Source organism: Caretta caretta, chromosome 8, assembly GCF_965140235.1.
Source record: "Caretta caretta isolate rCarCar2 chromosome 8, rCarCar1.hap1, whole genome shotgun sequence".
Taxonomy (NCBI): Eukaryota; Metazoa; Chordata; order Testudines; family Cheloniidae; genus Caretta; species Caretta caretta.
The window spans coordinates 35,453,897-35,465,994 of record NC_134213.1 but is presented as its reverse complement, the minus strand read 5'-3'; the positions used below and the strand labels follow the sequence as shown (position 1 = coordinate 35,465,994).

At 46.3% G+C, this 12,098-nt stretch overlaps 1 protein-coding gene across 1 annotated transcript in view; it reads left to right on the top strand.

Annotated features, from left to right (window-relative positions):
* STING1 (stimulator of interferon response cGAMP interactor 1) overlaps positions 1–10,624 on the top strand; it is a 29,583-nt gene extending 18,959 nt beyond the window's left edge. The window contains exons 4-7 of the mRNA XM_048861257.2: positions 4,220–4,328; positions 4,479–4,717; positions 5,690–5,876; positions 7,087–10,624. Coding sequence (XP_048717214.2) covers positions 4,220–4,328; positions 4,479–4,717; positions 5,690–5,876; positions 7,087–7,271 — 720 coding nt within the window. The 3' untranslated portion in view covers positions 7,272–10,624. The remainder of the gene's footprint in view (positions 1–4,219; positions 4,329–4,478; positions 4,718–5,689; positions 5,877–7,086) is intronic.
* The last annotated feature ends 1,474 nt before the right edge of the window (positions 10,625–12,098 follow it).

Sequence of the window (12,098 nt, the reverse complement as noted above, 5' to 3'; positions counted from 1 at the left end):
AGCCACGATGCAGTAAACTTCCTTTCATTAGTGCAACCCCTTACTATTTGATATCATCGTCCTGATGCCGCCATCCGTCTCAGCAGGGAAGCTAGCGAACTACTCAATCCAACTAGCTTTTAATGAGCACTACCACCTCAGGGTTCCAGTACCATCCCCAGCACCCGCAGAACTCCCACTGGCATTAGAACGTTGGCATTTTTAAACCTGGCACTCAAGGAAATGCTTGGGAGGAGGGGTATATTTAGCTGCTGTCTCCAAAGGGTTAATTAATGGGAGTGCTGCAGGCTTACAAAGCTACCCTCTGCTCTAGATAATGCCAGTATAAATCCAGGGTATTTCTAATGACTTCATTATTGACACTCCAGATTCAAGGATTAGAAAACATGCCTTACAGTGATAGACTTCAGAAAGCTCAATCTAGTTATTTTAGCAAAGAGAGGATTGAGTGTTGAGTTGTTTACATGGGGAACAAATATTTAATAATGGGTTCTTCTTATAGCTTTCTCTGCTAGATTGAAGATTAAAAAGCTGGAGGTTGAAGCTAAACAAATTCAGACTGGAAATAACGCGTACATTTATAACGGTGAGAGTAATTAACCACTGGAACAATTTACCAAAGGTCATGGTGGATTCTCCATCACTGGCAATTTGTAAACCAAGATTGGGTGTCTTTCTAAAAGATCTGCTCTAGGAATTATTTTGGGGAAGTTCTCTGGCCTGTGCAATACAGGACGTCAGATTAGTGATCACAATGGTCCCTTCTGGCCTTGGAATCTACGACACCACTAAAACTGAGAGCAAAGTTTGGCCTATGGTGAGAAATAGAGACCCTTACAGAAATTTTGAACTGAGAGGATTTTGGTGTAAAAGGAGGATCTAGGATGCTCAAGGGGTTTGAACACCTACTCTATATAATACTATTCTGGGATTATCACCAGTCTGTGTGTTACGCTGAAGCTTGGACTCTCTGTTGAGTCAGGCTGAAGTGATGGACACAGCTACAAGCATGGCTGAGAGCTCTTTTGTTTGGAATGTCACCATGTTCAATTGCCACTAGGATTCACCGTCTGTTACCATCCAAGTTTTAAATTCTAGGCCATTTTGACTTCTCAGATTTCACCCCTGCAACAGCAAGGCATGTATCTATGCCATGCCAAGAGTCCTAGGCCATGATTCATAGATTCATAGATTCATAGATATTCAGGCCAGAAGGGACCATTATGATCATCTAGTCTGACCTCCTGCACAATGCAGGCCACAGAATTTCACCCACCACTCCTAAAAAAGACCTCACACCTATATCTGTGCTATTGAAGTCCTCAAATTGTAGTTTGAAGACCTCAAGGAGCAGAGAATCCTCCAGCAAGTGACCCGTGCCCCATGCTACAGAGGAAGGCGAAAAACCTCCAGGGCCTTCCAATCTGCCCTGGAGGAAAATTCCTTCCCGACCCCAAATATGGCGATCAGCTAAACCCTGAGCATATGGGCAAGATTCATCAGCCAGATACTACAGAAAATTCTTTCCCGGTAACTTGGATCTTACCCCATCTAAAAACCCATCACAGGCCATTGGGCCTATTTACCATGAATATTTAATTACCAAAACCATGTTATCCCATCATACCATCTCCTCCATAAACTTATCGAGTTTAATCTTAAAGCAAGATAGATCTTTTGCCCCCACTACTTCCCTCGGAAGGCTATTCCAAAACTTCACTCCTCTGATGGTTAGAAACCTTCGTCTAATTTCTAATCTAAATTTCCTAGTGGCCAGTTTATATCCATTTGTTCTTGTGTCCACATTGGTACTAAGTTTAAATAATTCCTCTCCCTCTCTGGTATTTATCCCTCTGATATATTTATAGAGAGCAATCATATCTCCCCTCAACCTTCTTTTAGTTAGGCTAAACAAGCCAAGCTCCCTGAGTCTCCTTTCATAAGACAAGTTTTCCATTCCTCGGATCATCCCAGTAGCCCTTCTCTGTACCTGTTCCAGTTTGAATTCATCCTTCTTAAACATGGGAGACCAGAACTGCACACAGTATTCCAGGTGAGGTCTCACCAGTGCCTTATATAACGGTACTAAAACCTCCTTATCCCTACTGGAAATACCTCTCCTGATGCATCCCAAGATGACATTAGCTTTTTTCACAGCCATATCACATTGGCAGCTCATAGTCATCCTATGATCAACCAATACTCCAAGGTCCTTTTCCTCCTCCGTTACTTCTAGTTGATGCGTCCCTAGCTTATAACTAAAATTCTTGTTATTAATCCCTAAATGCATGACCTTACACTTCTCACTATTAAATTTCATCCTATTCCTATTACTCCAGTTTACAAGGTCATCCAGATCCTCCTGTAGGGTATCCCTGTCCTTCTCTAAATTAGCAATACCTCCCAGCTTTGTATCATCTGCAAACTTTATTAGCACACTCCCACTTTTTGTGCCCAGGTCAGTAATAAAAAGATTAAATAAGATTGGTCCCAAAACTGATCCTTGAGGAACTCCACTGGTAACCTCCCTCCAACTTGACAGTTCACCTTTCAGTAGGACCCGTTGTAGTCTCCCCTTTAACCAATTCCCTATCCACCTTTCAATTTTCCTATTGATGCCCATCTTATCCAATTTAACTAATAATTCCCCATGTGGCACAGTATCAAACGCCTTACTAAAATCTAAGTAAATTAGATCCACTGCGTTTCCTTTATCTAAAAAATCTGTTACTCTCTCAAAGAAGGAGATCAGGTTGGTTTGGCACGATCTACCTTTTGTAAAACCATGTTGTATTTTGTCCCATTTACCATTGACTTCAATGTCCTTAACTACCTTCTCCTTCAAAATTTTTTCCAAGACCTTGCATACTACAGATGTCAAACTAACAGGCCTATAATTACTTGGATCACTTTTTTTCCCTTTCTTAAAAATAGGAACTATGTTAGCAATTCTCCAATCATACGGTACAACCCCTGAGTTTACAGATTCATTAAAAATTCTTGCTAATGGGCTTGCAATTTCTTGTGCCAATTCTTTTAATATTCTTGGATGAAGATTATCTGGGCCCCCCGATTTAGTCCCATTAAGCTGTTTGAGTTTCGCTTCTACCTCAGATATGGTGATGTCTACCTCCATATCCTCATTCCCATTTATCATGCTACCATTATCCCTAAGATCCTCTTTAGTCTTATTAAAGACTGAGGCAAAGTATTTGTTTAGATATTGGGCCATGCCTAGATTATCCTTGACCTCCACTCCATCCTCAGTTTTTAGCGGTCCCACTTCTTCTTTCTTTGTTTTCTTCCTATTTATATGACTATCGAACCTTTTACTATTGGTTTTAATTCCCTTTGCAAGGTCCAACTCTACTTGACTTTTAGCCTGTCTCACTTTATCCCTACATATTCTGACCTCAATAAGGTAGCTTTCCTTACTGATCCCTCCCTTCTTCCACTCCCTATATGCTTTCTGCTTTTTCTTAATTACCTCTCTAAGATGCTTGCTCATCCAGCTTGGTCTACAACTCCTGCCTATGAATTTTTTCCCCTTTCTTGGGATGCAGGCTTCCGATAGCTTCTGCAGCTTTAATTTAAAATAATCCCAGGCCTCCTGATGATATCAGAAGTAACTCAGCCAATCACCACTCTTATTCTATAGCTAATTTGCATGCAGTAGTTTCATGGATTGTAGAGGCAAGCTATGCAGATGATAGATCATGTGTCTCAGCTCCCACACCTGTGTGACAGCATGGGCCTCCAGCCACTGGTCCACAATAAAATTTTTGGACCCTTAGATTCTTTGAGCATCTCAAGCAGGGCACTTGCAGGCTGGATTTCTGGGCCCAACTGTGCCACTGAAACCTTCGGCCTCATAGTGGTGTATAGCAGACCTGGAAGTTATACATGTGTGTGTGATCAGAATTGGGCCTGCTCTTTGATCTGGGATAAGACACTTAACACTGGTGGGCCTGTTAAGGGAAGATGATGATTGACCAGCCTTGTAGGGCTGCTGCGGGAGTTGACTAGGGTTGAGTTTGTAAAGTTCTTTGAGGAACTCTAGACCTGCAGCGTACAGCTCATGCAGGGGAAAGCATGGCTGCTTGGCTTTCAGGTGTATTCAGAGAGACAGCGGGAGACACAGTCACCAGTGTGCATGGATGGAAATCCCGCTTAGCTTATGGGATGGTTTATTTATGGCATTTCTTCCTTCAATCTGTAGAGTCCCTCCGCAGTGGAAATGTCTGAAATCTGTGAAAAGAACAACCGCAACGTAGCACATGGACTAGCCTGGTCTTACTATGTGGGGTATTTAAAGTTAGTTCTGCCACGTAAGTAGTTGTTTCCCTGTTTGTATAGGAATACAAAATCCTTTATAATAAAACTCCTCCTTTGCACACGTTAAGGGGGAGCCAAATAGCCAGACAGAAAGCTGCTGCCCTGAATTCATTTGTCTCTGCTCCATGTTCTCTTCCTCTAAGGCCTTAAAGACTTGATCAGTGAGTTTAACAGAGCCAATAACAATTTGCTGAAGTGCAAGGAGACTTGGAAATTGCATATCCTTCTCCCAGTGAGCTGTGAGATATACGATGATCTGCAGAAGGCTGACAGCCACATCCAGTACTGGAAGGATCTCCCGGCGCTGCAGCTCGACCGGGCTGGCACTAAATGGAGAAGCTACAAACAAAGCATCTATAAAATTTTGGGTGAAGACAAAAAGGTACATTTAACATCACACTTCTCTAGCTGAAGGGCCACGGGAAAGACGGATGTGAGCAGAGACAGGCCTGGAACACAAAGTTTAGCTGTGGATACAAATGAGAAATTCAGGTGCAGGATTTTGGCTTGGGCCCATCTCTAGCCAGGAAACGTGAGTAGTGTAAAGGTGGCCTCGCTCTAAGATAGGGCTGTAGAGCCTCCAAAGGGCCAGCTCAGAACAGCATCCAGCAGTTGGGATGAAGAGAAGCACATGCCTTTGCACAGTCCTGGGATTCACACAAGGCCTGTCCTTGCAGCCATAAACCTCTGCAGGAAAATCCCAGTTTACTTACCTCTACGCAGCAAAGCTCCGGTCTGCACTAAATCCAGCTACACCCAAGAGCAGCACTGACCCTGTTGTATTGGGAGCAACAACAGCCTTTGGCATATTACCCCATGCAGCAGGATAAGGCCTCCCTGTTCCAGCCTCCCTCCATCCCCCCATACACACACTGCCAGTTTGATCACCATCCCTGATTGCTTCTCTCTGTTCCCATCTGTCACTGGCACTATCAGGCCGTGGCAGACACTAAAGTGCCTTGTCCCCCTGCCCGCTTGGACAGCAGAGTGCTGACTGCACCAGTCCGGCTACCCAGCATAGAGGCAGACTCACCCCCATGCTCATGAGCAGGCAGAGAAAGCAGCTGTGGGGAGTCTCTTGGCTGCCCAGAGGCTGCAGGGCCAGGGTTCAGTGGGGAGGGAGCTGTGGTGGTCCTTGCATGGATGAATTTGCACAAAGCCCCCGAAAGCCTAGGTCTGACCATGCTTGGCAGAGCTCTGGCAGCTGCTGTGTTGTGCATAAGAGGGAGCCCCAAAGGGTTCTGCCAGCAGCGCTGGGATTCTCTGGGGCCAGCTGCCTGGGGAGGGATGCCTTAGCCGTGGTCTCAGGACTGCTGGGGTAATGCCCACGTTTCTCCCTCTCCCATCCCTCTAGCTGAATTACTGCATTGTGGAGTACGCCCCCCCGCTGCAGGCCCTCTATGCTATGTCCCAGGATGAAAGCGCCACCTTCAGCCGGGAGGATCGCCTGGAGCAAGCCCAGCTCTTCTGCAGGACTTTGGGGGAGATCTTACAGCACTCCAAGGAGTGCGCAGGCTGCTACCGGCTCATTGTATATGAGGGTGAGGAGTGGGGGACTGCAGAAGGGGAGGAGAAGTGCTGGGTTCCTCTCCATACCCTGATCCTCAGGCACAGGAGCTCACTGCGGTCTCTGGTGCACACTCAGCACTGCAGTTAGTATCAGGATTATACCATCGTCTCACGGGTGCTCTCTGGTATTCACTGTGCTGGGTAAGAGGGGCTCAGGGTCCCCATTGTATGGTGCATGGGCCATTTAATGCACATGGGCTCCTGTGGCATGGGTGGCTGAGCCCTCTCACACCACAGCTCCTTGGGCCACAGGGAGGTTTCTGCAGTGCATTGGGGACCTTTTATGTGCAAGGCCTCCTGATTAATGGGGTCCCCAATGCCTCTCCCCAGGCTCTAAGACAGAGGGGATCCCAGAACACAGCCACTATCCCTCAGAAATGACTCTGATGTTGTGGGTAGGAAAGCCCTTACCATCTGCCTGTTTCTCCTGAGTTGGCTGGAGTTGGACGACAAAACCCCAGCAGGACTTCCTAAAAAAAAACACTGGGAGAGGAACATTTCTCATTTTGCTCAAATTCTGAGTGAAATTTTTCCGTTTTTTTAGTTTTCATTTGGTGGGGAAAAAACACACCCACTCACTCTCACTCTTTCACTTTTCTCCACTGGAGAAAGGGCGGGAAAAGTTTAAGAAGTGTGAGAGTGGGTTTTTTCCCCCTACATTCTCCTTCTTTTTTGTGTGTATTCCCCCGTTTTCCATTGGGGGAAAAATGTTAAACTGGGGGGGGCTCAGGGTCGCTGATAAATTAAATGTTTCCAACTTTTGTGGGGGCGGGGGAAGAGAAAATTTTCATTTTGGTCAAAAGGCATTTTCTTTCCCCTCCCCCAAAAATGTTTGGATAGAAGAGCATCCAGCAGCTTTACATTTCACCCCATCTTCCAACACTCAGCAAGTCCAATACCAGACACTGTGTTAGCAGCTGCAAGGCTTGAACCTCTGACCTTTAGGTCTGTACAAACCCACCTCTGTTAGCCCATAGTGTAAAAGTCTCCGCAATCTCTAGCTGTGGCCTGGTCACCACTAAAGGCACCAGAGTGCCCCACCGTGTAGGTGTGAGATGCATGGGCAGCAATGGTGCCTTTTCTTGCTGAAGGATTTGGAGACTCTGCTTGCTGGAGACTCAGCTTGCCTTGGATTCCAGCCCACTGGAGCCAGCGGGGTTTGTTTTCTGTTTTATTTTCCAGAGTCAGGAGACAGCGACAGCCATTTCCTGTCAAAGGAGATCCTAAGGCACATCAGACAGCAGCACCTGGAGGAATACACCATGTGCGAGGGGAATCACGAGCCCACCACCTTCCTCTCAACAGAGCCCAGCATCCTGATCAGTGACTCGGAGCTACCTGGGCCTCTGCGGAGCGATGGCTTCTGAAACGTGTGGATAGGACTGTCAGGTTACTCCCTCTTCAAGCATACAAAGAGAGAGGACCAAGACAGTCAGGGCCCTCCTTAGGCATAGGCAGCAGCTGTGTAGGGCACCCAAAAATTTGGTGCACCCCTGGGTCTTAATGTCCACCCTCCCACCACTTCCTATCCCTGTTCTGACCCTTCCTGCAGGCTCCCACCACAGCTGGCTGCTGTAAGTCTTCCTTCTGAGGGAATCTAGTACTTAAACATGAAAAAAGAAAAGGAGTACTTGTGGCATCTTAGAGACTAACCAATTTATTTGAGCATAAGCTTTCATGAGCTACAGCTCACTTCATTGGATGCATACTGTGGAAAATACAGAAGATGTTTTATACACACAGACCATGAAAAAATGGGTGTTTATCACTACAAAAGGTTTTCTCTCCCCCCACCCCACTCTCCTGTTGGTAATAGCTTATCTAAAGTGATCACTCTCCTTACAATATGACAGGTTTCAGAGTAGAAGCCGTGTTAGTCTGTATTCACAAAAAGAAAAGGAGTACTTATGGCACCTTAGAGACTAACCAATTTATTTGAGCATAAGCTTTTGTGAGGTACAGTTCACTTCATCGGATGCATACTGTGGAAAATGTAGAAGATCTTTTTATACACACAAAGCATGAAAAAATACCTCCCCCACCCCACTTTCCTGCTGGTAATAGCTTATCTAAAGTGATCACTCTCCTTACAATGTGTATGATAATCAAGTTGCGCCATTTCCAGCACAAATCCAGGTTTTCTCCCCCCCCCACACACACACACACAAACCCACTCTCCTCCTGCTTTTCATACACATTGTAGGGAAAGTGGTCACTTTGGATAAGCTATTACCAGCAGGAGAGTGAGTTTGTGTGTGGGAGGGGGGGTGAGAAAATCTGGATTTGTGCTGGAAATGGCCCACCTCTCCCCCTGCTGTCAGGCCATCCTGACAGAATGATGGATATGAGCACTTGAAAATTTTTGTCTTGTTTCATTCTCAGATTCTTTCTAGACCAGAGGTCCCCAATCTGTGGGGCAAGCCCCCTAGCGGGTCACCAAGGAATGTTTGGGGGGCGCAGCTGGGGCCAGGCCCAGCCCCGACAGGAGGGAGGGAGTGCCACCCAGCTCTGCCCCTGGCCCTGTCTGCCGTCCCCGCGCCCAGGGCTCCACTCCTGGCCCCCCACGTGGGGTCCTGGCTCCTGGCCCCGCACCCAGAGCTCCACTCCCGGACCCGTGTCTGGGGCTCTTCTCCCAGCCCCGTGCTCAGGGTCTCGGCTGCCAGTCCCACGCCCAGGGCTCCGCTCCCGGCCCCATGCCCTGGGTCCTGGCTGCTGGCCCCGCGCCTGGGGCTCTGCGCCCACCCTCAGCTGTGGCCCCAGCCTTGGCCCCCTTTCCTCTGTCTGTGGCCTCCTCTCCAGGAGCTGTGGCCCCCCTCCCAGCCCCAGCTCCGGGAGGGGGTGGCACGAACAGCGGTAAGTGGGGGCACGAGGTAAAAAGTTTGGGGACCAATGTTCTAGACTATGCCTTGAAACTGGCACTTAACTGGCTTGGTTGATCTTTTCTATCATGGTGAGAGTCTCACATTCTTGTTCAGTTGCAATATTTTCCTTCGGCAAGGCTGCTGTGGGTAAGAAGTTAGCTGTGTTCATCCCAGTCCCTGTCTTGTATCGTACATCTAAGTTGTAACCTTGCCGTTTGAAAGCATGTGCTAGAGATGTTTGAGACCACTAGCAGTGGCTTTTTAAAAATGCTGTTAGACGATTTATAGTCACTTTGTACGCAGATGGTTTCCCATCCTTGACCATAGTGGTTGAACTCTTCAAACACAAACTCTAGGGTAAGGCATTCCTTTTCTGATTGGGTGTATCTTTGGTCCATTGGCAATAGTGACCTTGATGCAAATACTATTGGCTATTCCTGGCACAGGAGTGATACCCCAAGCCCATCTCACTGGCATCACATTGCCTCTTTGTTCACTTTATAGAATGTCAGGTTAGGATAGCTGGACACCAGCTGCTGGATCATGCATAACCATCTTCACACTGCAACTTTGTCCAGTAGTTGCCTCAGAAGGTTGCATACATCTGAGAGGCTTGGAAAAAAATTTGTTAGCCAGGTGAGAAATCCTAATAGTCTCTGGACTGATTTAATATCTTTAGGTGAGGGCATCTGCTGAATTGCTTTTACCTTTTCAGGGTCAGGTTGTAGCCCTGGCGAGATCAGCAAGTATCCCATGCATGGCACTGCAGTCACCTGTAGTCTCCTCTTGTTTTTATTGAATTTAAGATTTACTTCCCTGGCTCTTTCTTGCAGACAGATGAGGTGGTGGTCAGGATCTGCCACAGTGAGGGCCAGATTTAGGGGCAGGTGACCTTGGGGTGCCGGGCTTGGTAGGTTCCAGACTTGGGGTGCTGTTTTTGTTGTTAGTGACAAAAGGGAAAATAGAATGTTTGAAGTAAAATGTTTCAGGTATTCCATAGGAGTTGAGCCTGTCTTCAAGGAAACTCATATTCATCAGAAGAAGAGACAGTTTGGTTACGAGGGCAGAGATGAGGTGATGGAAAGTTGGGAAGAAAAATTCAAGAGGGAGTTTTTTTGCTCACTCGTTGATACTGCTCGAAGAAAGATTTAGATAAATGAAGCATCATGAAAAGACCGGGGTGGGGGGAGAGGAGAGGCATTTCTATGACCTTAGTAAGCAGCCAGCAGACAGGAAAACACTCTTGAACAATTGTACGGACCTTCACTGGATGCTGACACATGGGGAATGTTCATACCTCAGTGACACAGACCTCTATGTCGAATTGGACAATATCCATCACATTTTGCCATACGAGAAGCACTCTCCACTCCAAGTTCTCCAATTCATTCATGATGCAGAGCTGAAGGACACTTTTCCTCATGTGTGGATAGCTTTGAGGATTCTGCTCAGACTGCCCGTCACAGTCATGACTCGTGAGCGCAGCTTTTCAAAGCTCAGGCTCGTTAAAACATACCTTGGATTGGTGATGGCCGATGAGAGACTGCCATTGCTTGCTATTTTATCCTTGAAAATGCCATTGGCCAGTCTCTGGATCTCTCTGATGCTGTGTTTCAATTCGCCGGGACAAAGGCAAGAAAAGTGACCTTATGAACTAAAGGACTAAGGTTAACATTCTAAGGCTATCACCTGCTGTAACACTGTTTAATACTGGTCCACCCAATGGCGGTGCACAGTTCAATTTCTTGATGTTAGTACATTTCAGTTATTCTTAAAATTAAAAAGTTTCCTTAAGCATAGAGGAAACGAATTGTTTTTTATTTGCTTATATATGGCATGAATAAATACGGATTTGCAGATCCTAGTGTGCAAATTTATCGTCTTATATGACAGGGATAAATCATGCGTGCAAATCGTGCATCAAAGTCGTGAAATGGAAAAAAAAGGACAGGAAACAGGAAGGACGGGGGTGGGGGAAGTTGAGGAGGCGGAGTGAGAGCTACTGAGGGTGCAGCAGCTGCTTGGTAAAGATATTTCCACTCATGCATGGTGCATTTGAGGTCACACCAGCGGGGGCAGGATGGTGCACTCTTCAACATAGCATCCCCCATGCAGCATGACCTTGCACGCACCATGCGTGTAAGGTCACGCCAACCAAAGCAGGATCATGCCAGCAAGGGTAGGCCAATGCTGTTCCCAGAAGTACCAGAATATCCGGTATTCTAGGAATGCGTCAGTGGCCACAGAACTTCCCCAAAATAATTTCTGTTTAAATTAATGCTTGCTTGCAATTTTGCTTTCCTCTCATACACAATGCTGAGGAAGTCTTTGTAGCACATTCATTGATCCCCCACAGTCTATTTTGCATTTAATTTCCTGCTTGTTTGTGTGATGCTGCTGGTGTTAGTCTGAGCTTTATGAACGATTCAATATTGTTGTTTTGTATTATATTAATGTCTCATATGGGCAAAATCTTGGTCATGTGAGGGCATAAACACAAGGAACCATGCTTTGAGCAGCTACAGAACTCCTTCTCCAGGAAGCTCCTATGTTTATTAAGCTCCCTGCTATAACACAACCTAGTCCAGTCTGGTGACTGTGGAGGACCAGGAACTCTATAATTTCCTCTGATTCTCTAGGTGAATTATTTGTGTCTGCTCCACTTATGTTTCGCATTTGGATGGGAGTTTGTTCACTAGCATTGCACATCTCTAGCTCACAATAGAGTTGGTGGGGCTCTGAGCCTTCTCATTCAAGGTGCTGCATCTTTCATCCCTATGTGACATTACCCAGGGCACAATCTGGACTGTTGAACAGCTGTGTCCCCTCAATTCTCCAGCCTGGGGTGCCTTTTACACTGCTTCACTGTGAGAGCAACCGCTCCTGGTCTGCTCATACCCAGCCTCCAGTATGTAAATCACCCCCAGCTATACTGTACAAGTGCTATAGCTAGCCAGCCACCCACCCATGAATTACATTACAGAGTAACACCAACCACTTCCCAGTCCCAGACTCATCCCCAGAAATGTGCCCAGCACCCTCCCAGGCAATACAAGCTCCTAGAAAGTCATTAATAGAAAATGATATGCACAAATCTTGTTATTCCCAATGAAGCTCCCGAAAGCTTCAATCCAAACACATGGGTTTAGATAAAACAATGAAACAAGTTTATTAACCACAGAAATATAGATGGTAAGTGATGACAAGTAATGAGGCATGAAAGTCAGAATTAGTTTGTGTTTTACCTTTTATTTCTTTGTAACCAATGCCTAGCTTAACAAGCTAAGTGAAGTCAAAGCAAAAGTCTCTCTCACCACGTGTTCTAACAGTCTT